The sequence below is a fragment of the Eublepharis macularius genome, chromosome 17 (assembly GCF_028583425.1).
Source record: "Eublepharis macularius isolate TG4126 chromosome 17, MPM_Emac_v1.0, whole genome shotgun sequence".
Taxonomy (NCBI): domain Eukaryota; kingdom Metazoa; phylum Chordata; class Lepidosauria; order Squamata; family Eublepharidae; genus Eublepharis; species Eublepharis macularius.
In genome coordinates this window covers 24,773,700-24,800,425 of record NC_072806.1, presented here as the reverse complement: position 1 = coordinate 24,800,425, position 26,726 = coordinate 24,773,700, and the positions used below count along the sequence as shown (strand labels likewise).

Below are 26,726 nucleotides of genomic sequence, written 5' to 3'. Positions count from 1 at the left end.
CAAGCGGAGACCCTGCAGACAAGGTAGCCCAAGCCGGGGGCCGGCTGCAATGCCAGATTTCGTCTCCTGACTTCCTCAAGGGCAAACCAAGGATCCCCGAATTAGGACCGGTTTCTTCTCATTTTCATTCCATAACATGCTCGGAGGTTGACACAGATCTATCAGTATATCCTGTTTCCTTTGAATACACGGGATGGGAGAGTGTTGTCCTTTGTGATTGGAATATTGTTAAGATGTATATATTGGAATATTTAGCATTTGCTTTATGATAAACGTGTAAGATTTCTGAATATTGACACGGTAAGAGTTTGAAGTATTATTGCCTTTTCATTCCCAGGTGGTGCTCCACTTTTGTCCAGTTGTGTGTAACCGGAAATTGCCTTATATTTGTTTCTTTGGCCTTTGAGCAGCCATTAACATTCACCTGTGTCCCACCATTTCCAAAACCATACAAGATCCTGGAGTTTGGAAAAGGCTCATAGCTCAGAGGTGGACCTCCAGGCAGGCATGCAGAAGGTTCAGCGCCTAGCATCCCTGGTAAAGGATCTCAGGTAGCAGAGGATGGGAAAGACCTTTCTCTGCCCAAGATCTTGGAGTGCTGCTGCCAGTCAGAGTAGGCAATACTGAGATCGTCAAACCAGGGATCTGACTCGACTTCCGATTTTCATACACCATAAGGTAGCTCTTTAATGTTTGCTATAGTGTAGCTTGGGGTATCTAATAACATTTTTGAGCCTGTAGGCACAGGGTGATGGGTGCAATCACAAAATGGCTGCCACAGAAGGAGGACGAGGAAGAAGCAGGGCTTTTTTTCAGTGGGAACGTGGTGGAACGGAGTTCCGGCACCTCTTGAAAATGGTCACATGGCCAGTGGCCCCGCCCCCTGATCTCCAGACGGAGGGGAGTTTAGATTGCCCTGCACGGAGGGCAATCTAAACTCCCCTCTGTCTGGAGATCAGGGGGCAGGGCCACTGGCCATGTGACCATTTTCACCCCCTTTGTTCCAGCTGACCCAAAGTGATGTCATTGTGTGGTCCTGAGTTCCACCACTGAGTTCCACCACCTCTTTTCCCAGAAAAAAAGCCCTGGGAAGAAGTAACTGCAAAATGCCCAGGAGTGAGGTTAGGCATAACTCTGCTATTAAGTCTTCAACATTTCAAAAAGAAGAGCTTCTTCTGCCTTTTAAAATGAACATGTTGTTCTAAAATATTGTCCTGCATACCCACAGCTTACCTTCGGTCACACAGTGACGGTCCTTGTGCTGTGGTAAGTAGCTGTATCCAAAGCAACATTTAAAAAAAACTGCACCAGCCAATTAAATCTCTAATGGCCAATCAGAAATCCCTTCCAGGTAAAAGCCCCATCTTGTATTGCCCACTTTCTAAAATAACATGGGCTGTTTTCACATGGCTTACCCAATCATGTAAAACTCCCGGAACGATGCGCCTTTCTGGCGTGATTTCCCGCAATAACTGGAATTATGATGGGAAATTGTGCCACGAAAACATGTTGTTCCGGAAGTTCTGCACAATTGGTAAGCAGTGTGAAAACGGCCATGGTGGGCACCAGGAAAAGTATTGGCAGGAACCATGGCACTGTGTTGGGAACCCCTCGTATAGCCAATTGCCATCCTTTGCAAGGTAGGACACTTCAGGCACAGATTTACTCAGTCACTACCCTCGCAAAGCTTCTCTCTCTTTCTGGAGATCTTCCAGTTGGGGCTGCAGCACTTGTCTTCCATCGACTGAAACTCAGATGGTTAGGAATGCGTTAGCAAGTGTGCATCTGCACACAAGTGATCCCCTCTCATACATACACACAGCGCATGATGTTCCGCTCCTTAGCCCTCACTGGCTCCCCTAGCCACTAGCACTGGGTCTCTTTCAAAACAGACTATGGTATCTATAGAAGGAGATTCGTGGGGGAAGAGAGAAGTTTTGCACAAACAAAAGCAGGAAAAGGCCTCCTTTCATCTTGCATGTACCACCCATTTCACATGCTAAGGCACCACCCTAAGAATCCTTGGAGCAATGCTGCAACTCCAGTGCAGACTCCATTCTTCCCCCTTTTCTACAGAAAGCACATGTACAGGAGATGTCTAGCACAAAAACTGGAGAATCTTAAGTTGATCATATGGCTGAAGCCCCTTCCCTACAAGGAAACATTCACAGCTCTGCACTTTGAGGCATCTATTGATGAAGGGAGTTTGCCAAAGCCAGGCATGTATTGGCTGCATGGCTGGTGCAGGGGGCAGCACGGGGAGGGTGATCCCTTGGTACTGGGTGGCAGTCAACTGAACCCTAGCTGCTGAACAGCACCAGGGGGTTGTGGGTGGAGCTCAGCGCCTCTGGGCACAGTTCTGTGCAGAAAAAAAGATATGGTGCAAGAAAGGGTTGTTCTTGTTACTGTCATTTAATAGCCCCCTCTCAAGAACCACAACAAGGGGGGAGGAGCATTCACAGCTCTTCAGTTTAGGAAGGAGAAAGGGAATGATCAAGATTTATAAAAATTATGCACAGGGTGGAGAAAACAGACAAGGAGGAACTTTTTACTCTCCTCCTTTAAGGAACCACAAAACAACTGTGGGGAGGGGGGAAGTGATCCAGAAGTCACAAATGTCTGTAAATTTGCTCTGCAAGCCATCCATCTTTCAGATGAAATAGATAATCTCAAAAGAGAATTAAAAAAAATAAAATGTAAAATGTTATCCATTATTGACCACAGAAACACAGGAATGCTCACCAACACACAACTTAGTTTTCCTTTCTAAACACCATTCTGCAAGAACACACCAGCCTACATTTCACCCAACCAATGCCTGTCTGCTAATAACAAAACTGGGCAACAGAACAGCAGAACTGCCAGAGGGGGGTTACCAAACGCCATTAACTAAATCAGAACATACAGCAGACAGATTACCTCCAAGTCTCCCTTTGTAATGGACTCTTCCTCTACACGGAATTGTAGGTCTTCTACCTTCCTGTGGTAAGAAGGGGGGGAAAGAGAGGAAAGGTTAAAATGGAGATTTAACATACATTTATTTAGATATTTATACCTTGCTTTTCTCCCCAGCAGGGACCCAAAATGGTTTACAACATGCCAAGCAAGATATGGTGGAATTTCTGAAAGCTGAAGATTCAGGTTTCACTTTGCTACCGGAAAGAAGCCATAAAAGCAAGAGATATAGATCTGGTAGCCCTGGGTTCGAATCTCAACTCGGCTAAACTACAAGTGACGAATGACACAGGTTGGACACTTGTCAGCTTCCCTCAAGTTCTGATGGGAAATGTAGGCAGCTTGGCGGAATGTTGGACAAGTGACCGTTGAAAAGTCCATTGGACAGCAGTCGGAGAGCCAAGCTGCCAGACCAGGATGCCTACATTTCCCATCAAAACTTGAGGGAAGCTGACAACAAGTGTCCAACCTGTGTCATTCATCACTTGTAGCTTGGCCCTCAGTCATACAAGCTTCCTGGGTGACCTTGGGCCCGTCACACACTCTCAGCCTAAGCTCCCTCACAGGGTTATTATGTCATAGATCCAGAGGAGTCAGCCGTGTTAGTCTGTAGTCGCAAAATATCAAAGAGTCCAATAGCACCTTTAAGACTAACCATCTTTATTGTAGCATAAGCTTTCGAGAACCACAGCTCTCTTCGTCAGATGCACGGAAGGTATAAAGAAACTGGCTGGAGATATATAGGTGGTGAAGGGAGGGGGAGAGGGTGCAGGGAGTGAGGGCCACGTAGATGCAAATCAGTTGTGATTTGGATTTACACTGTGGTTAAGTATAAAATGGAGGATGATTATGTAAGCCACTTCGGCTGTCCCTCAAGGAGAAAGATAAATAAAGTAAAAAAACACACGTCTTGTCTAGCATCCTGCTGCCATTGAAAAAAAAATTAGAAGCACAAGACAACCAACGTCATCTTTGATCTAGCTAAAACGTAGGTAGCTACAGGAACAAAGGCTCGAGAAGGAATATGATGAGAAACTAAAATGGAAAGAGACGGAGGAAGAGAGGGCAGGTATTAAAAGGGGTTCCTGGTTTCTGTGTTCAATGGTAAATTAGTGGGCATTTTTGGAAGGTATAAGAATCTTCTTTAAAAAACAATAACAGGTGGAGAAATCAGACACTTTGCTCTTCTCTGAATATTTCAGAGTCAAAACACTGCATATTGCAACATGATTAGTAGCACTGCTGAAAGCATCTTGGACCGAAATGCATCTGCCGTGATTCATTAATCTTTTGAAACAGCAGCAAGCAAATCTAAAACCCTAGCACAGAGTGTCTGACTTAACCAATCTTGTGATTTTTCTATTAATAAACCAAAAGCCATCTTCTAATGCAGATCTCTCCGTTGCCGCTCACATGCTACCTAGCGAGGGTTGGATAAGAGGCTGCGTGGGTTTGGGTCTTCTTTGTGGCCCAAGAGGAACTATCTCTCATTTTGCAGCCAAGATTTGGCCCTCCTGCAGTTCTCAGCAGTCTAAGAAAACTGGGGGCTGTCACCAAAGACCTGGCTGGTTATTTCAGTCAGAGAACCTTCACCTCTGTAGCTACTGGCTATACACGGGTTTTCCTTGCTCCCTATTTCGTCCTCTTACAGCCAGCTGCAATAGAGCCCCGTGGCGCAGAGAGGTAAGCTGCACTACTGCAGCCCAAGCTCTGCTCACGACCTGAGTTCGATTCTGGTGGAAGCCAGGTACAGATAGTCAGCTCAAGGTTGACTCAGCCTTCCATCCTTCCAAAGTCGGTAAAATGAGTACCCAGTTTCCTGGGGGTAGAGTGTAGATGACTGGGGAAGGTAAGGGCAAACCACCTCGTAAAAAGTCTGCCAAGAAAACGTCGTGGTGCGATGTCCCCCCATGGGTCAGTAATGACTCAGTGCTTGCACAGGGGACTACCTTTACCTTTACAGACAGATGCATATTTTGGAAGCTCCCAAGAAGTATACCAGCCCTGTTGTACCTTTCTGGAAGAGGGAGCAGAGCGCTGCTTTAAGTTCCAGCAGCATCGAGGACAGAAGAAAAGAATTACACCCCCAGGCATCTCTCCCAGCACCAATGCGCAGATTCCCCATTTAGCCCCTGCTGATGTCACATGGCTCTCTGGGGCAAGTCCCCATTCCCAGTACAAGCATGAGGGCATAATGGTAGGCAGTGGGCCCTCAGCTGAACTCCTCAACACCAGTTCTTTCCCTCTGCTCGTTTCTCCAGATAGCTCCCTCTTCCAAGTCCAAAGCTCTCGTTCCCCAAGTCTTTTGGACCACTGGATTCCCAGTCCAGTGTCTGTTGGTTTCCTAGGTCCATGTTAGCCCCCTCCTGCTTTCCTAAGCCCGTCTGACTGCTTTTCTCTAAAATCAAAGCAACTCAGCTGGTAGACACATAGTCTGCCCTGTCTCTCTCTGACATCAGAGCAGCTCAGCCAATCACCACCAGAATCTTAATGAGTGTCAAAGCAAAAAAAAAAAAATCTTGACTGAAACACAGGACATGAGTTCCTCTGAGCATATGCATGAGCAATCACTCACACACACACACACACACGCTAGTAAACTGTAGTTTGCTCAGTCCTTCCCTCCTCCCAACATCTTCTGGGGCAGATACCTTTTCTCCTCTTCCAACTGGTTCAGCAACTCAACTTTCTCCTTCTGAGCTCCGTCAAGCAGAGTTCGTGCTCGCTGCAAATTCCCCTCTGCTTCAGCAATGTACTAGGAAAAGGACAGGGGGAAATGGAAAATCAAAATACGCACAGAAAGAGACAGCGTGGTGTAGTGATTAGAGTGCCAGACTAGGATCTGGGAGGCCCAGGTTCAAATCCCTGCTCTGCCATGGCAGCTCGCTGGGTGATGTTAGGCCAGTCACAAACTCTCAGCCTAACCTACCTTACCGGGTTGTTGAGAGAACAAAATGTAAGAGGGGGAACAAAGTACAACAGTCTGAATTGCTTGAAAAATAAATAAACAAACTATGATGTGACACAGATTGCACATGGGGATTTGCAGTGCTCATGGTGAGCAGGCAATAGGTCCCATGTTCAAACCCGGGCATCTCTAGAATGACCTTCAGACCTCTTTCTGATTGACAGCTCCATCCTGGGTCTCGAACGTAGCCATTGAGACGAGAACTTGGATGCCAAGGGAACTTTGTTAACCAAACACATGCTTTGTTTTAATGATTGCATTGCCGAAAGGTCTGCTGACCATATAATAAAGCTAGAGCCATTCAGTGCCATGCACCCCATCTCATGGGCGCCTGTGGCCACAGGTCATCGTACCTGCTCATGCTGGGCTTTCAGGATAGCGATCTCCTTCTCCACTTCGCAGATGCGGCTGGTTGCCTTGGCAACCTCCGCTCGTTCCAGGTCCCGCTCCGCCAGCAACTGCTCGATGTGCTGTTGCTTCTCCTTCAGAGCCTCTTGCAAAGCTGTTGTGCCGGAGATCTTCCGGGCGTAGCGAGAAGAGGTCTCGGTCAGCTGGAGCAGAAAAGGTAAGGCTTGAACCATTGCTTAGTTGTACAACCCGTTCCCTCGTCTTTCAACAACCTCAATGCCCAAACACCATCCTGTACCTTCTGCCCAGGGCTTTTTTTCTGGGGAAAGAGGTGGTGGAACTCAGTGGTGGAACTCAGGACCGCACAATGATGTCACTTTGGGTCATCTGGAACAAGGGGGGAGTTTTTTAAAGTATACATTGCCCTCGGCAAAAATGGTCACATGGCTGGTGGCCCCGCCCCCTGATCTCCAGACAGGGGGGAGTTTAGATTGCCCTCCGCGCCGTCCAGCGGTGCGGAGGGCAATCTAAACTCCCCTCTGTTTGGAGATCAGGGGGTGGGGTCACCAGCTATGTGACCATTTTCAAGAGGTGCTGGAACTCCATTCCACCGCGTTCCCACTGAAAAAAAGCCCTGTAGGTAACACCCCTTTTCCTTACCTTCAAACTTCTCCACAAACCCCGCTTTTTCTACATGGCTCATCCCCGTAACCCTCACTCCCAACTGTAACCAAGTTTTAAGTGCATGCAACTGGACAGAGGAGTGATTTTAAATTTCTCGTCCTGCAGTTTTGATCCTTTTCTGATTTTGCTTCTCCCTGGTGCAAAGCAAACCTGTGATTCTCAATTTTTTTAAAAATTTTATTATTAACTTGTAACATACAAACTATAATAATAACAATATTAAATACTCAAATCTCAACCAAATCGTAATACAGAGATAATCTTATCAATATATCTAATTTTAAACTTTCATCCAATCATGAAATGAGAAACAGACCTTTATAACAGTAACCTTCTTGGTATAGTTTCCCAATAGTTATTTTTACCAGAAACCCCACTTTTCCATTTCCATAATTTCTTGAAATCTCGATTTTGTTAGTAGAAGTTCGTTTTTAGCTAGAAAATCTAAAAAAGGTTCCCATTTTGTATAAAAATTTGTATTTCTTGTTGGGTTGGCTTGAAGATACAGCTTCTCAGTTATCTCTTCCATCAGTAGGAAGTCCCAAACTTTGTTATACCAGGTGTTAATTGTAGGGATTGAGTTCGCCTTCCAGTGTGATGCCAGTGATGTTTTAGCTGCATTGAGCAATATTATAATTAGATCTTTTCTGATAGAAGGTATTCTCAATTTTTTTTCATACCATTTGGCGCTCCCTTGCACCACGCCCCACCCCAAAGAACAGAGTTTGCTGTACAAGCATAGGCCAAGTGCGCTGTACATATCAAGTCCTTCATACAGCCATATGCACGTACACACGCTCCCAGACGAGACCCTGGATTTTTAAAAATAGGGTATCGGTCCACAGGAACAAAGCTATCTTCAGGTACGCACACTCAAAAATTAGTACCCATGTACATCACACCTTTGAGTTCGTTGTGAGATGAGGAAAGGAAGTACAGAAGTCATTTCATCAAAAACAAATAAAACACGAATGTGTGCACAACAGGGTTTTTTAGACTTCACGTTGTTTATGCCTCCATCCATATTACACTGGTATGTCCAGCTGTTCAAGTGAATTTCTGAACGCACCTTCGTTCCAATTTTACACATGTTGCTCAACACTCTCAAAAATTTCAGTTCTGATGCACACATAATGAATGAACACAAGTCCAGACGTGAGAATAATAGTAGCGGGGGGGGGGGGGAACTAGGGTATGAAGACTGGAAGGGATGGCTGCCTACCCATTGCAGGACCTGGCATGGATCTGCAGACTCAGATGGACAAACCAGAGACCCAGAGGAGGCCTCTGGGGCAGGGATAGTCCAGGACTAACATAGCGAGGAGCTGGCCGGATGTTGTGGCCACTATTGGTGGTGACAGCATCCTTCTGAGGGCCTGGGAATGCAGGGGAGGCCCTGGTCAAGGGGGGGTCCAAATGCTCGGGGTGGGGCTTAAATGAAGTGGCCAAGAGGAGTCTGGGATGAGCAGAGTAAGGAAGCAGGAGGCAGGTGAAGTGTGGAGGTCGGAGTGAGGGAAATCCCCCAGAAACCATGCCTGGTGGTCTGGTACCTGCAGCTAGGAAAACAGAATCAAAATATTTTTTCCACAACTGATGGTGAGAGGAGTCCGTGGAGTGACTAAGGGAACAAACAAATAACACTTTCCTCCCTATATATTATAGTGCCCAAAGATTGGTTGCCCAAGACTAGTAAAAGGGGAAACGCACGTAGGGATACAGTCAGTTTGATTCAGGGCAAGAGGCTACTACAGTCTTTTGCTTGCATTTCGGCTTGGGTAAGAGCTCTAAGGCCAATGGAAATTTTGCGCTGGATCCAACCCTGTCTGCATACACAAACACCAAGTTGTTTGCACAACAGCCCCCCAAATGTGTTCAATGCATGCAACTAAGACCTTGGATCTTTTGAACCCCATTTTTTGCAGGGTATAAAATTGGAATGAATGCATATCCAGATTCTCAAACAGCGGTATACACACACACACACCATGGAAACCCCTAAAGAAAGTCGCCTCTTACTAATCCGCTTCGGCTGGGTCGTCCCCCGACAGAGGAGGCTACGGAACTGACTGAGCTGATGGAGGAACTGCTGGGGCTGTGGGTCAAGGCCGAGACCCCCATGGCCAGCCTCTTGCTCTTCTTGGCTTTGGCCGGGCTGGTGGATGGGAAGCCAATCCGGATCACCTTGTGAATAGGAGCAAAGAGGCCGAACTTGGGTGGACACTGAAAATATCTGGAAGAGAAAGCAAGACTAATGTCATAACCTCATGTTGAGGGGCAATGGGTCTCTTCTTGGGTCTTGATGACCAAATGGAGCCTCCATGTTGAGAGGCAGTCTCTCTCTGGATATCAGCGGCTGAAGGAGAGGCTGTGTCCTCACCGTGGTAGTGGGTTCACAGAAGCATCTGGTTGGCCGCAATGGGAAACAGGATACAGCCCTAGATGGAACATTCTGAGCAGGGCTGCTCTTGGGTTCTTAAGAAATCAGCTTTTTTTTATCATTCTTGGAAGTTTTTGTCTTTTTAAACCATCACAGAGGAGTTGCTGCTACTCACTAGAGTGGGTCATTTGAGGTTTTGGCCGGGGGTCTGAGCTGATGCACAGGCTGAGAAGATCACTCAGTTCTCAATGGCCACTGGACCTTGTTTCAGCAGCAGATGCCACCACAGTGTTGGTTTTATTCTCTCTCACTCCTCTTTCCCAGCGTATTTTTAAAATTACTCCTCTGTGTGGTTGGCTCCGCCTCCTCTGGCAGCCATTTTGTGATTATGCCTACCAAGGGTCATTTCGTAGAAAAAGAGCTGGAGGAACTCATTAGCATGACTCATTAGCATATGCCACACCCCTTGACATCATTGGAAACGTGTCATTAGCATAACTGAATTGCATATGCCACATCCCCTGGCATCACCTATCCTGGCTGTTTTGGACCCAATCCTGGCCATTCAGGGCCGAAATTGGGCCCAAAATGGAAAAAAGGGGCTGAAAATGGCCGAAAAGGGGCCCAAAATGGTCAGGACTGGGCCATTGCTGAGTGGGAGAGTGATCTACCACCCGTCAGAGGCCTGATCCAGGCCATTTCAGCCCCAATCCAGGCTGAAATGGACCCAAAATGGCCGAGAGTCTGGTAGGCGGGGCCACCTGACATGTGACCTCTTTGGAGAACTGCCAGAACTGCGTTCCTGCACGTTCCCCCTCAAAATGAGCCCTGATGCCCACCACCCTGTGCCAGAATTCCAAAGATGCCCACCAATTCCAACAGGTTAGGGATTTCTGTTATCAGCATCAAGTCCTGTTATCAATATTTGCTCTTCCAAGTCAGTCTCTTGAAACAGGAGATTCCAGGGATTGAACCTGGGACCTTTATCATACATGCTCAGCAACTTAACAGGTAACTGTTTCTGAGCTGCACAGCTTCAAACTACAGGTGGGGGCTCACATGATGAAATACTCCGCCCTTAAAAAAAGTCATTGCACAAAGAAAGCTAGCATGTTGGGTGAGAACCCGTTATCCTGACAGGCTACTTTTCTATGTGCAAAGCTTCTATTTTTAAAAAAGAACACTTCGTCATGTGCATCTTTCCCCCGATCTACCCTCTGAGTTAGTATAGATCGGGAAAAGGTTGATGACTTTAGCAAAAACTAGGCCTAGAAGGAGCTCATCCCAGACTTCTGAAGAGATCCAGAAAAGTTAACGGCATCTCATTTGTGTCTGTGGGTGACCTAACTTTATCACACCCATAGCACTGAATCTACAGCAAGCAGCAGAATTGGGCCCATTGAAGACCAATTTTGAATTGTTTTGCAAAGGCAGGACAGAACAGCTGCTCCAAAATGATTCATTTTCTCCTCCAGTGGGAAAGCTTAGCAAGGTTTCCTTTCCCTCTCCCTTGGCTGTGCCTTCCTTAGACAGACAAGCGGGACCAGCTGCCAGCTGCTTGTGCGAATTTGAGGAGGTATTTTGGAACAGCTGCTCACATCTGGGGAAACTCCTCAGCAAGCTTATAAAAAATCTCCCCTTGACTTTTTCAGTAGTTAGCGGATATAATATTACTAGTGAGTCATCGACTCTACTCATGCAAGCCCTAGTCTTCTCCCTTGGGACCCCACCCCCCATCATTAGAAAGTGCCTCCTTCACGTCACTGTGGCTTCTAAGTCTCCTGCCACCAAGGGTAACGGTGTTATTTCCCTACTGAAAATCACCTTGATCCAAAGCTGTTTTTACCCTCACCTGCGAAAACTTCCATATAATCCTTTTGCAAAAAAAAGGCTATTCAAAAGGACATTAGAACTGCACCTAACATTATGTCACCTTGCCCTGAGGCAGATGGGGTTTTTTTGCACAGACTGAGTTGAAAAAATGATCAAATGCAAATCCAAAATCTTCACGCTCTCCCCTCTCCTTAATGCAATTATCCACCGCTGTATGCTTTGTGGAATAGACCAAAAAGTAGTTAGGAATTTCATAAGCACCCAGCATCTTCTTTCCGAGAGTGGCCAGCCTGATTCGTCCAGATTTGTCAAAGGATGGTAACGTACTCCTGGTTGGCTGGCAGCTCCTGTAAGGACAAGGTGGCCACAGGAGCCAAGCCTGAGACAACCCCCGGCAGCAACAACCAGCATTGTGTGGTTCACTGCTTTGGAACGTGGCAGTTCCATTTAGCCATCACAGCTAAAAATCATTGAGAGTTCCTTTTCTATGAATATGTCAGGCCTCCCTTTTAAAACCATCTATGCCAACAACCATATGAGTTCTATAAGGTAATTACGCATTGGGTGGAGGACTTCCTTTTATTTGAATCTAGTGCACATCAGTTTCATTGGATGCCACCAAGATCCAGTAAGTTGGGGTAAAGAGTTTTCTCCCCCTCCTAAACTGTTCTTGCGCGGAAACATTCTGAAAGATGGAAAGGGGACATAGCTCAGTGGTAGACAGGGCCGGCATGCCCATGGAGGCCAGGTAGGTGGTGGCCTCAGGCGCGTGGGCACTGGAGGGGGTGTTGGGGGTGGAGGCGCGCGCAGCGAAGCTGGCATGACTGGGCTGCTTGAGCAGCGGCTCACGGCTTCTGCGCCCAGCTGGGGCGCACGGCGGCGGCAGCACGGAGCTGGCTGGATGGCTGCAGCAGCAGCTGTAGCCAGCCCACGCCAGCTCCGCTGCGCACTCCTCCGCCCCAGTTGGGCGCAGAAACCGTGAGCTGCTGCTGGGGCGGCGCATGGAGCAGCCTCCGCGCGCCGCTCCAGCAGCAGCCTGTAGCTTCTGCGCTTGGCAGTCCGCACGCCGCCCAGCCCCCTGCAGCGTGTGATGACGTCTGCGATGATGTCATCACGCCATGCGGAGGCGCATGCGCATGCCGCCGCAGGCGCTAAAACCTCTGGCGCCGGCCCTGGTGGTAGAACATCTCTGCTTGCATGCCAGGGTCCCAGGTTCAATCTTGGACATCTCCAATTTTAAAAAGATCAGGAAATAAATTACGTGAAAGACCTCTGCCTGAGACTCTTACACCAAATCAGACCATCAAGCATTGACCTTGATGGACGGATGGTCCGATATGACATAAGGCAGCTTCGCATGCTTGTTACCATTTAGTACCTTGTTCCTGCCACGGCGCCGTCATTCTTCCCCAACGGTTCATCCAGCTCCACTCCGCACCACTCTCCTTTGGCAAAATCCGTCTCCCCCACATAGCGCACAACACCCGTTTTAGTTCCGCCAACCTGTTGATTATGGGAGGGAGAAGCAGGGGGAGAGTTTAAACTTCAGTTGACTTCTTGTGAATTGCTTCTAAAACAATAGCATCCATTCCAATGATCAAAGAATGGCTAACTACGGCCTCAGAGGCTAGTGAAACAGACAAACTCACTTATGTGTCCACGGTAAAAACACGTTAATTTTTTGGGGTCATATGGAAAAACCCAACTCCATTGTTTGGAATACATATTGTAATAGCATCACTATTCAGAGAGGCGTTTTCACGTAACATTCAGGTAGATATTTTTAAACTTGAGATGAAAAAATAAATAAACTGAATATGAAAATATGGCACAGGAAAACGGAAACAGGATTCTCCCAGTATATTCATTGTACATGTGTACAGACCACATGCGAAAACAATACGGCGATCGTACTAGCCTAACGGCTATGGCTGTTGAAAGGATTACTAGATAAAATGTGTACACTCTGACTGTGCTGCATAAATACCAAATATTTTTATTATATACACAAACTAAGGGCCCACAAGAAATCGTAGGAGGTGGGCAAAATGTGAAACCCTCCCCATCCCACCAACTTCTTCCCTTCTGCAGGATTCTCAAAGCTCTTAAGGACCTGAACAAACAATTTCTCCGCCACTTCAATGACTCTCGAGTACTCTCAGTATTCTGGGCTTCCTGGAGCAAATTGAGTTCTTATTGGACCATCCGGTTAATGTACAGATTTTTATCTACATACCTGGGGAGTTCCCCAAATATGTAGGAACCCTTACCTTGTCTGTGGCTAGACTACCATTGCTCCTTATATCTGTTGTGAGAATTTTGTGGGTGGCTGGCTTCTCACTGCTGTGAGGGGGGAGCCCCCATCAAGCCCTATAGCTCCCCCTTGGTTCAGCACCCAATTTTCCTTGCAACCAAGATGACTCTGTAGGATGCAAGCTTAAAACACCCTAGCTGTCCCTGTCTTAAGAAAATCCACTCTATACAAGAGAATACAATGCTTAACCAGAATATGAACATTTATTATAGAAGGCAACAAGAAAAGAACAGAAAGACAACTTAACACAATGGATTAATATGAATAAAGTCATACAGTCTTAACACTAGAGGTACCAACACACTTACTTAGGCTCTATAATTAATACTCTACAGCTTAAAGTCCTATCCCATCTCCCAAAACGAAAGCTTTCGGGCCACCCCCACCAACATCTTGGAGAACTTCCTTAAAGGTGGAAGTCCCCTTGCCGAAGGGCAAGTGTGGCAAAGATGGGCTGTGAGCTCCTCCCTTTTATGGACACGAGTCAGAATGTGTTGTGTACAGAAGGTGACTATCAGCAGGACTAGCTTGTTCCTCCTCAAGGACCAAATGGACTTCTACTTCTCACTTAGCCTCCACCAGTTGGGGAAAGGAATGTCACACTCAGCTCACCCAGGCTCTGTTTTGTTTCACTTAAAACAGGAGAAAGGGACCTTAAAACCATTTGTCAGAATGACTTGCTAAAATTTAGAGGCAAAGCTAGAGACCTTGGAAACCACTTAATGCCAACAGGGCTCCAATTAGGCTCACATCCTCCCCCTCCTTTTCCCAGGAAAGGAATCTCCGGCCAGCCTTGAGAGGGACCGATACAGAAAATGAAAGTTAGAGGCCTCTTCTAAGGCCTTTGGGAGCTTCTTTACACAGAGCCTGGGCTGAATCCATTTTATTAATGGCCTGGTCTCAGATCCAAACCCCAAAATTCTTACCACAATATCCTCCGTATGGGGAGAGAGGCAGCCATTTTACTGTTGGATATCATGATAAGCATGCAACTATTAATAGGTGTTACCATTAACGACATTAGGCTTTTCCAAATTTAAAAACTAGCATGGAAGAATACATTTTCTCATGTCTCTCAAATGGGTTGTCATATTAGTCTACAGCAGAACTGCAAGATCTGAGTCCGGTAGCATGTTAAAGACCAACAAGATTTTCAGGGTAGAAGCTTTTGAGAGTCAAAGTTCCCTTTATCCAATGAAGGGGTTCACTCTCAAAAGCTTATCCATGGCAACATTGTTGGTCTTTAAGATGCTACTGGACTTAAATTCTATTCTCCTCACCTGTGGCTTCTGGATGCTGGTCTGGAGGACCACTTGCCACTGGATTAAGATACAATCTCATCATGACTTTATGGATGATTGTTCAACAGTGGCTTACTCTCCTTTCTGCATCTTCTTCCTGCCTGCTCCCTATCTATTTCCTGGGTGACATAATGGGTTAGTGTTCAACTAAACCTGAGACAACTGGGTTTAAATCCTTCATTCAACCATGGAAGCCAGCTAGGTGACCTCTGGCTCATCACAACCTCTCAGCCCCTCACAAGGTTGTTGTTCTGAGGATTAAGTGGCGGAGGGGGGAACGACACAAAAAGACACTTTTGAGTTTCCAATGAGGGAAAGAATCAGGATATAAAGCAAAAAATAAGAATTTCACCAGTCCAGTTTCTCATGAAGGCTAGGGAAAGACATTTCAATTTCAGAGGTTTTTTTTAAATTAAAGAATTACTGGGCCCATGGCCATACATATTCATGGAATGGGGGATGCACACACATGTGAGTGTGAAGAGATAATTAAGTTCAGAGCAGGTGGGAAAACTGAAGGAGCCAGACAGGAACGTGGAAAGATGGGCTGCCATCTAGTAAAGTCTAGGGCCAGAGTTTATCTTATCTCCTGTTGCTGATACTGAACACCCAGCAAAGCAAAAGCCCTTGACTGTGAGGCAAAGGGCAAGAGATATAGGACCCGTGGCTCATAGCCCGTGGCTTGCAGCCTGTGGGCAGATGGATCAACCCAGTAGATACAAGCCAAGTCCAGAATGTTTGATGTGTTTTGCTTCCTTTATAACTGTTTGTTTAAATTTAAATATTAGTATTTTTCTAAGGCACTTTGGGTTTCTACTGGGGAGAAAAGCAGGATAAAAAACCATAAATAAAGTTGGTTTCCCCTAAATCTTGTCAGTTTCATGGTAGGGGGAGGGGGTGAGGGAAGGAAACGGTTGCACTGCAGCTGTTCCTGTTCTTGGAAAAGGAGAAGGAATTGGGTAAGGGAGCCCCAACTGTGAACAGCAATAAAAAAGGCACTTGCAGAGAGAAAAGGGAGTTTGAAGAGTAAAGTTTCCAAATGTATGCAACGATTGAAGAAATGATGGATAGATGACTAAAAATACACAGTAGGCTGAGCACAGACTAAGAAAGAAAGAAAGAAAGAAAGAAAGAAAGAAAGAAAGAAAGAAAGAAAGAAAGAAAGAAAGAAAGAAAGAAAGAAAGAAAGAAAGAACGAACGAACGAACGAACGAACGAACGAACGAACGAACGAACGAACGCTGGAAGAAGGAAATTCCATTGTAAACCCACCTTCCTGTGTGGCGATCAGTCCATTGAGAACTTGATATGAACCCATTTAAAAGTATATGCCTGCCATTCACACATGAGCGCCAACCGCACAAGTGTTTCAAGCAGCACATGAGAAGAAAAAAAAACCTGGCCGAACCACGTTCATTTATGATTATTTTAACCACTTGAACCAGGAGCGAGTCCTCGACAGTGATGTAAAATAGGGGCTGCCGCTCCTGTCTTCCAGTTTGCTTCAAAAAAGATTTGCGAATAGATTTTTAAGCTAATAATGAGGGATTGAGGCTGCTGTTAATTGCATGACCTTGCCAGCATTCCAGCCGTTGGACTCACTAAAGGAATTCACATGCAGCGGCAAGCTGGGGGAGGACGCCATCTGATCGGCAAGCCTGCCTAGTCAGCCCTGATAATCTGCTAATGCTGCTCAAATAAATGTGCTTTTAATTTTAAAAAGGCTGCTGACAGTCCTGATTGCTGCGCCAGTGGAACGGACTTGATGAATACTCGGCATTTGCTGACAGCCATGGAATGGGAGCATCCCGAGTAGAGAGAAATTACATTGTTATGGCTATTGAGTAAGCAGCCACAGGTGACCTTTCGTTTGGCAGATAAAGATTCTTCCTCAATGGCCAACAGAGAGCTAGAAGATGTTTCTTATTTATTTAGTACATTGATGTTCATTGATGCTTGGCCAGTGGCGACAGTCCACTTGCTTAGGTGAGGACTTAAACTGCCTAGCCAGCCTGTACATGGGCAAAATCAACAGTAGCCCGTACAGGGGCTTTCTCTGTGGTGGCCCCTACCCTACGGAACGGCCTGCCTGGGGAGGTCAGGAGAGCCCCCACCCTCCTGGCTTTCCACAAATGATGCAAAACTGAATTATTCAAAAAGGCCTTTTTTCTCAGCTAAGAGGGTGGCATTGTAGGAAAGAGATCTCAGATGTTTTGCTAATGAGTTAGGAACCATAGATTTCACCATTATGTTGCCTTACATATTATCTGTTGCTTTAAATATGTACTCCTATATACTGCCCTACCTGTGCTTCATGTTGTTTAATGTAAGTCCTAGAACTGACTATGTTCTGTTTCAGCAATTCCTCAACCCCATACTGGATCCTTGCTAATACTATATCTTTGTAAACTTATATTCTTTTACCTCGTGACATTGTTTATGGAAATGTTCTTGACACTATGGAAATGCCTGCCCTTGTCCTTGCCATTGATTATACTAATCCCACACTATGTAATCCGCCTTGAGTCTCAGTGAGAAAGGCGGAACATACATGAAATAAATTAAATAATACATACATACATACATACATACATACATACATACATACATACATACATACATGCAGCTATTGGCCTTTCAGCTATTTAGAACAAAAGCGCCTAGATGGATCAAATCAGGGATCCATCTACTTCAGCACTAGGTTTCTCACAGTGACCAACCGGAGAAGGCCCAAGTCCAGCGAAGAAAGCCTTCCCTTGTTGCTGTCCCTCTTCCCATCCATGGCATCAGGTGCACAGGTATACTGCCTCAGAACATGGAGGTTCCAGTTAGTCATTACGATGGACCTATCTTCTGTTTCATGTGCCGAATCTTTCGGCCACCTGTACTGGCGGCTATCACTACCTGGGCCCAGGCTGAGGGGCAGACCATCTGTTTTGCACACAGAAGGACCCAGGGTTCAATCCCCAGTTCAAAGGTTCAGGCGGCAGGTGATGTGAAAGGCCTCAACCTGTTTGTTTATTGTTTACAGTCAATGACCATTAAGAACCCATCAAGAACAGTTACAAGAGTTCTAAATTCCAGTGTATAAAACGTGAGAGATAAAAATACATCATAGAATTTAAAATACATATTTAAAAGCATAAACGTTGTTAATATCCTACAAAAAGAGAGGGAGCAATAGGTTTTTTTTATGTATGACCTTGTTGCTGGCTGCGAGCGAGCTTTTATCATATAAGCACAACTTGGCTATAAGCCTGGAGATAGCTGGATTTTCATCTCTTAAAAGTTTCTCCAAGCAAAAGCCTCAACCTGAAACTCTGGAGAGCTCCTTCCCATCAGAACAGACAATACCAACCTTGACAGACAAATGCTTTCACTCAGTCTAAAACAGCTTCATGTGCATAACCCTGCGGCAGCAAATCCGTAAATTAACTTATCAGATGGTATTTAAAAATCAGGATTCAGGCCGTTGTCCACAGAAGTGGGTCTTAGTGATTCTGGGGCGCCAGATGAACGTCCAGGATGGGCCCCCAAATTCTCTGCCAACCCTACACTGCCCCACTGGGGGCAAAGAAAGAGGTGTCCCTCACCCTGTGAGAGACGGGTGGAAGCTGTCCCTGGAAGCCAGCTGCCCAAGCCCTGGACGGACGGGGTGGGTGCGATTAGCAGCTGTTGTGAGCAGGCAGCCTGAGTACTGGACAGGACAGGTGCAAGTAGCGGCCGTGGAAACCTGCTCTTTCTCTTCTCTTCCTGCCCTCTCTTGGAAAGGCAGGGCCGGGGTAGTCAGTCCCCCACAGCAGCATAGAGGGTATTGCCCATTGGCTAAGACTGCTCCAACCTCTCATGGCCTTACTGTGGCCTTCAAAAAGAAAACAAAAGCATGCTTTGAAATTCCAGAGCTAGTTTGGAAGCTAACTGGGGAAAAGCCTTTGGAGGTGGGAGCTGCTCTGTGCATGACATTTGCTCTGGGGGGACTGCTATTAACTAGGCTAACATGACCCATCTAGGCACCCACAGCTTCAATAGTTGTAAACAGGGCTTTTTTTCAGCTGGAACGTGGTGGAACGGAGTTCCGGAACCTCTTGAAAATGGTCACATGGCTGGTGGCCCCGCCCCCTGATCTCCAGACAGAGGGGAGTCTAGATTGCCCTCCACGCCGCTCGCTATCTAAACTCCCCTCTGTCTGGAGATCAGGGGACGAGGCCACCAGCCATGCGACCATTTTCTCCGAGGGCAACCCACTGAGTTCCACCACCTCTTTTCCCAGAAAAACGCCCTGTTTGTAAACATGGGCGCACAAAGCTGCTTTCTACAGAGTCCGTTTCTTGGCCTCTCAAGGTCTCAATATTGCCTACTCTGACTGGCAACAGCTCTCCAAGGTCTTGGGTAGAAATCTTTCACGCTGCTCACTACCTGCTGCTGCTAACTGAAAATGCCAGGCGGGGACTGAACCTGGGACCTTCAGCACGCAAAGCGGATGCTGTACCACTGAGTCACGGCTACACCCCAAGAAAAACAGATCGTACAGTTAAACTCAAGTGCTCTCTCCTTCCAAGGGAATGGACCCCTGGTAATTAGCCCTGGAACTTCCTACTGCTAGAATCACACAAGGCAATAGAGTGCTCTTTTCCCTCTATGATTGCTTGCGACCTCTTAGGGCTTCTCTGAATTACCATTTCCTCTGCCTTCGCTTCAGTGATCTGTCCACCACCCTCTTTTCCCATTCGCTTTCTTCCTAATCACCGCAGCCGAGCTTGGTTATCACAAGACCCTCAAATACAGCTGAGCCAAGACAGGCTTCAAAGGACGCTTCTTGAACATCATGATGAAAATAATCTTGCTGGGATTCAGAGGGGAAAACCTAAAATTACCACGTCTCATAATTGTGGGGTTGTTATGACTCCGAGACCGCCCACGCTTTCCCCTCCACCATAGCCCGCTGATGTCCAGAAGCACTGATGGAAAGTAATGCAAGTGGAAAACTAAATGAGGAAAGCATGTTTGCCCACAGACAGGGGCCGTCGTCACACGGGCATCTCTTCCGTTAAATTTACAGCATATAGCGTCCTACCTGTTATCGGCACAGTAACGTTTCTTTGGGTCACCTAACAGCTCTTTGCGCCACCAGCTGTCCACACCGAAGCACTCTGTTCTGTTCTCTCTAACCGCGCAGAAGCAGCTCCTCCCCCTTTTAAAAAAATTATTCTGGCGTTTAATTCCGCTATAACGGAATAACAGCATATAAACGTTCCGTTAGAGCAAAACATTACGACCCTTTTGTTTTCCCAACTTTGAAATTATATAAATAGCCCTTTGCCCGCAGAAAGCTCCCTGTCTGACGTGATCCCCATCGCTGAAGACTCTGCCATGGCGACTGAGTCATTTTTACTTCAGCAGAAAGTTTGCATTGTGTTATGTCGTTATGGCGTTATAAGGACATAATAAAATTTTAAAAAGGGGAGTCGCAGGAAGAAATGGATTCTGGGATTGAAGGGAGGGCATAGGACGTTGCGAGGCGAAATACATCGATGTGAGGCATTCACACTGAGGCGCAAAATAGCGCGACTATCAAGCACAAAGCAGAAGAGAGAAAATCGCTACAGTGTTGGAATATGGTGGGTGTTTGCCGGGAAATAGCGCCATTTTAGCGCTAAATAAAAGCCCGTGTGACGACGGCCAGGGTTAATTGGAACTAGGCTCAACCCTCAAATGTATCCCTACATCGACTTTCAGCCCCAGTTTGCAGGAAACAATCTGAAATGTTCCTCCAAGCAGAAGCACGTCACCGACGCACCGCTCTGTCTCACTTGAGAGAAACCATACTTTATCCCTACCCACAGGGATGCTAATAATATTTGTGTTTCTGTAATAAGAAAAAGCCCTGATCTGGATAGCCCAGGTGAGCCGGATCTCATCAGATCTTAGAAGCTAAGCAGGGCCGGCTGTGGTAAGTAATAGAATGGGAGACCTCCAACAACAATCAGAATTGCAGAGGTAGGCAATGGCAAATCACCGCTGTAAGTCACTTCCCATGAAAACCCCACCAGGGGTCGCCATAAGTCAACTCTGACTTGAGGGCACTCTCTACCACCACCAATAAGAAAGCAGGCCTAGTTATCTTGGACTATGACATTGGTGCAGAAGTTAAAAAATTAAAAGTATGGAGACACAGGTTCAAATCCACACCCAGCCATGAAGCTGAACAGATGACCCTGGGCTCGACACCTTCCAGCAGCCTGGCCTACCTCACAGGGCTTTGGCAATGTCCACGAACTCCTCAGAAGGAGGAGAGGATAAAAATGAACCAGACAGAATAGGGGTGTCTAACGAAGTGGCTTGGGGAGAACAAAGAGATGATAAGGACCATTACTAGGAGAGCAAGAATTTTTGCTGTGCAGTTTGAACATTTTACAGAACAAAGATAAATATAACTTTAATCCATGCCACGGTGGTGGTAGAGAGTGCCATCAAGTCATAGCTGACTTATGGCGACCCCTGGTGGGGTTTTCATGGCAAGAGACTAACAGAGGTAGTTTGCCATTGCCTGCCTCTGCAACCCTGGTCTTCGCTGGAGGTCTCCCATCCACTATACTAACCAAAGCCGATCCTGCTTAGCTTCTGAGATCTGACAAGATCAGGCTCACCTGGGCTATCCAAGTCAGGGCAATCCATGCCATAGGACCCAAAGAGACCATGACAGAACGATGGAGAAACCCAAAGCTAGTGAGAAAGTAGTCCTTTTCATGTGTTGCATCCACATATACTGGGAGTGCAGCAATTGCACAGATTAGGAGCACGTGCTACCTGTGATGCTCCCCAAAAGCAGTCTTCATGTAGATTTTGGTGGGTATCCATGTTGGTCTGCAGTACAACAGCAGGATTTGAGCCCAGAGGCACCTTAGAGACCAACAAGATTTTTATAGCGTAAGGTTTTGAGAGTCAGAGCTCCTTTTTTATTCTTCATAAAGCTGCTGTAGCACAGGGGATAAGTGGTTTGGCTGCAAATCAGCACTCTGTTGGTTTGACTCTGACTACTGCCATGAACTCTGCGGGTGGTAGGGTTTCCAGGTGCCCACAGTGGCGGGCAAACTCCCAGGGGTTTGCCACCTTGCTCACAGACATGCTAGTGGTTGGTGGGAGGTGGAGATCGCCCACTGCTGGAAAGCACCTCAGGATTATGCACCGCGCACGCGTGCTCCCAACAGGCACGGCGACATCACTTCTGGAAGTGATGTTGTCATGCTGGCTGCAGGAGCATTCCTGGGTTTCATTAGGGACTGATTTGGGCCCCAAATGGGCTGAATCGGCCCTGTACAGAGTGCGTGAGTGCTCCCGTGGTCAGCACGATGACGTCACTCCTAGAAGTGCTGTCATCACACAGGCGCCAAAACCTCACCGCTGGCACGAAGTGTCAGATTCCCCACCCCCACGTGGGAGGGTATAGGGACCTGGAAACCCGAGCAGGTGGCCATGGGTAAGCCACTGCTCTCAGCCCCAGCTCCCCAACTGTATTATGGGGATAATAACACTGACTTCGTAGGCTGTTCTGAGCGTGGCACTAATCTGTCCAGAAGAGCAGTATATAAGCACAGTTTTTAATATTGGTAGTAGTAGTAGTAGTAGTAGTAATAGTAGTAGTAGTAGTAGTAGTAGTAGTAGTAGTAGTCTGAACAGGGGTAACACAGGTATTTTGCATATGAGTACAGTGCGAACCAGAACCCTAAAAACTCCTGCGGTCAGTTTGTGTGTATAAAAGCAGGAGATGCATGAAAAATACATCCATTGCCCCTGTTCAGGCAACATGGCGATCATGCATATAGGGAGAATCTACATATGGGTATGACGTTTGAAAAGGACTACTGTGTGAAGGGCTTGATAGGGTCGCCAGTCTCCAGGTGGTGGCTGGAGATCTCCAGGAATTATAACCGATCTCCAGGCCATAGAGATCCATTTCCTGGAGAAAATGGCTGCTTTGGAGAGTGGACTCTATGGCATTATACCCACTGATGTCTCTCCCCTCCTCAAACCCTGCCCTCTCCAACTCCACCCCCCCAAAATCTCCAGGGATTTCCCTAACCTAGAGCTTTCCTAGCTCTTCTTTGGAGTAATCTCTGCACATGGAGACTGGCCTAGCTCTTATGCAATACTTTCCAACTTCTCACAGACAGAGGTTTTGGGATTAACTATAATTACGTCCCCAATTCCCCATTCTAAGGTCACCAAGTGTATATCTTAAGTGAAGGGTGTTCTCTTTTCCCGGCAATGGACGACTTTACCACAGGAGTCGAAATTAGGGGTTGGGTCAGAGTTTAAAATTTCAAAAGTTAAATGTGGGAGCGGGAGGAGATAAGCTGTTTCTGTGTATGTCTGATTTCCAGGAAGAGAGACATGATTTTTAAACAGTGGCTCCAAAAATAGTGTAGCCAAAAGAACACAACAGATACTTCTACGCTAAACCATTTATTTGGAGGGGGGCACCTATCTGCAAGATCCAGAGGAAAGCATATGCAAAAACATAAACATTTCCCTGTTTCTGGCTTGTTGGGGGAGGATGCTCATTCCTAACTCCTTCTGATGCTTTTAACTAACCAACAGCAACTGAAAGCCGTCTGTCTCTACAAGCCACACTGGTGCAAACTGCTATAAAGCTGCCATGAAGCAAACTGCCAAAAAAAGCCAGTAATAGAAACTGTTGGAGTCAGTAATGTCTTGTGTATGAAGAGGAGAAGATCCTGGAGGGGCATAAAGCTACAGCTAGACAAGACTGTAGGGGGAGAACCTTCTTCCTAAAGGGGCTTTTCTTTGTCTGTCTACAGAATGCTCTTCCTATGCTTTTCCTATGCTTGCCAACCTCCAGATGGTGGACGGAGATCTCCCAGAATTACAACTGATTACCAGGCAACAGAGATCTGTTTCCCTGGAGTCAATGGTTACGTGGGCTTTATGGCATTACACCTTGCTGAGGCCCCTCCCCTTCCCAAACCCTGCTGTCCACAAGCTCCACCCCCCAAATCTCCAGGAATCTCCCAACTTGGAGCTGGCAAACCTGGCTTTTTTCCAGAACTCCATTGAGAACATTCTGAACTAGTAAGGCAGCTAGTTTTATTTCTTCTCTTTCCTATCCAGTTTGTAGTTCTATTACTAAAGCTTCTGTTATTCTTAAAACATTCAGTGTTCTGATTTTTGCACAGATAGGCACTCTGCCAATAAAAATCACAAAAGCAGTGGCCAAAAGAGGCAGTAAACAGATACACAAAAAAGGGTAAGCACGAGAGGAGGCGAACAGGAGCATTCAGGTTCCCTTTCAGAATGTCCTCTTTTTGAAATGATTTTTTTTTTTTGCCTATGAATGTTCAGTGCAGCCCTAAACACAACTACGGAAACAGGCAAGTCTCTGTATGAACTCCTCACTGGGAAACACTGCTCCCGTCTTTGCACCCCAGCTGAGAAACATCTGTCCCAACCAATTCTGATTGCTTTAAAGAAGTATGTATAATATTATACCAGAACAGATGACAGTGAAGCACTTCACCCAGTCTGCAAGAGCAGCCGCCAACCCTGAGCTCAAAAGGCAGCCCAAAAGCAACGATCTTATTTCCTTAATGGGAGGCTCTGTCTATCCAAAAGGGCCTTTGACTATAGCCTCAGATGAAGATAAAAGCCTCTGAGAAGAAAGGGAGGGGGCGGGAGGGGTTCTCCTCTGCAATCTGAGTCTCAGGAGCGCTTCTGCAAGCTTCGCATTGCAAAAAAGATTTCAGGGGAAGGAAAAATGCAGGCACAGGTGGCAGATCAAAAGAGTATTCTGTGTCCAAATTCTCCATTTTTAATGCAATGAAATAAAACATTCTTGAATCAATTTATATAGTTAAAAAACACACCATGGCACTGGAGAATCCAGAAGGAAAAGGATAAATCTAGCGAAAGTCTATGAAAAGGTGATCCACGAGGTCTCATTTTTCTTTCTCAAATGCCGGATGGTGCTAGGATTCATCCCCGGCCTTCCAGACAAAAAATCATGAAGCTGCCCTATACTGCATCAGACCATTGATCCATCAGGGTCAGCGTTGGCTCCTCAGACAATACCAGTGTTTGAGCATCTGCTTTGCACACAGAAGGTCCCAGGTTCAGTCCTCAGCATCTACTAGGGTAGCCAGGTCCCCCTTACCTTCCCAGTAGGAGAAGGCGGGAGGACCTGGCTCTTACTTTCTTTCTTCCCCTCTTTCTTCATTACTCGCATGCACACAGTGCGCATGGTCCTGTGGATGTGCGGTGACATCACTGCGCAGGTGCAGGAGATGTGCCTGCTTCACAGCAGGCCGGTTTGAGCCTCAAACGGGCCCAATTTGGCCCGTTTGGGGCCCAAGTCGGCCTGGGGCAAAGCGTGGGAGTGCTCCCAGGGCAGCATGATGATATCAGTGACGCCGTTGCACTGCACCAGAGCACACACAGGAGGCCCAATCCTGTGCCTTCCTCTCCTGCTGGCCAGGTAAGTGGAGGAGGGGGGCAGATGGTAAAAGCGGGGGATCCCCGGCTCTTACCCGGGGAATGGGATCAATAGCATTTACAGTTAAAAAGGGATCCAGTAACAGGGGGATGCTGAAAGATCTCCGAAACCCTGGAGGGCTGCTGCCAATCAGAACAGACAATACTAACTTTGATAGACCAAGGATCTTACTCCTCATCGGGCAGCTTCATTTGACTCCCTAGCAAGTAATGGTTCACTAAAGTGAACAAACAAACAAAGAGAATGGGAGAGAAAGGCAGAGGAGGATTGAAATCAAAGCTGTGAATGGCTGACAAGGTCCTGCAAGCAACTGGTACAAAGCATCCAGTTCCGTATACTGAGTAAATCTCAATTGCACCCAAAAAAGCAGACAAGTTTCTAGTCCTTAAACTCAAATCTTCATACAGAGATATGAAAATGGCCACTGAACATAAGCGCCAAAGCAAGCAAAAGCACAACCACAAAAAAACGGACCGTGATTCTAGATTTGTCCGTGTCACAGGGGAATTATCACATCATTACTTTTTATGCATTATGGAAATACCATTTTAGTTGCCTCGGAGAAGTAAGAATGATCTCCAGGTGACTGAGCTGGACGCTTTTGCAAATGTTAAAACAATTTGCGCTTTTAATATTTTTTTAGTTTTACTTTTCAAATTGCTAACATCTTGCAGATGTTTGGGCAAGGGAACTAGCAAGTTGTGCAAATTCTGTGAATTTCTTTACAAAGTTAAGGAGTTAAGGCTCACTGACGAACCAGCTGCTTTGCATAAGCTATTCAATTAACATCACCCTCTCGCCTCCCTGCACACTCGCACAATTCAACAAAGCCCTGGCATTCGCAATGTACTGCAGAATGAACCAAAGCAACATCACAAACAGCCAAGTTCAACAGCAATTTGCTGAGCTGTGGCATGAAGTCACCTCCAACACCGGGCGTCAAAGCAATGGTTGTGTTTACCCCTCAGCAGGTCACGGAGAACAATGGCTGGCACAGCAGCTCTGCCAGACATGTACGAAACAGCCACGCAGAGAGAAAACGGTTCTCTGATCAGTCAGGCAGCCAAACTTACCCACAGATTGCCCTTTACGTGTCATTAATGCCTGTTTGGATCATAATGGTAGGTAGCTGTGAGCCAAACTAGGCTTTACACTTTTTAGCTAGGTGAGTCTGGGTTCCGCTGACCCAACTTGTGATCCCCGCAGCCCAATGGCAATAGAAAAAAAGCAAGAGTCCAGTAGCACCAATAAGACAAACAAAATTTGTGGTCGAGTAGGAGCTCTCGTGAGTCACAGCTCACTTCTTCAGATACACCCTGTACCAGACCCTGCAACAGACCCAGATGCCAACTCTACCCTCATATCTACCCAGGAAATACGATTACAGGAGCCAATGGCGTCAACTACACTATCTCTGGTCCTTACAGCTGCTCATCCTC

General features: G+C 46.6%; 1 protein-coding gene across 1 annotated transcript in view; it reads right to left on the bottom strand.

Annotated features, from left to right (window-relative positions):
- Positions 1–26,726, bottom strand: part of CLIP2 (CAP-Gly domain containing linker protein 2) — a 69,459-nt gene that overhangs the window by 24,361 nt on the left and 18,372 nt on the right. Inside the window, exons 4-8 of the mRNA XM_055001933.1 lie at positions 12,544–12,668; positions 8,972–9,185; positions 6,277–6,474; positions 5,607–5,710; positions 2,920–2,980 (exon numbers count right to left, since the gene is read on the bottom strand). Of these exons, the coding sequence (XP_054857908.1) occupies positions 2,920–2,980; positions 5,607–5,710; positions 6,277–6,474; positions 8,972–9,185; positions 12,544–12,668 (702 nt within the window). The remainder of the gene's footprint in view (positions 1–2,919; positions 2,981–5,606; positions 5,711–6,276; positions 6,475–8,971; positions 9,186–12,543; positions 12,669–26,726) is intronic.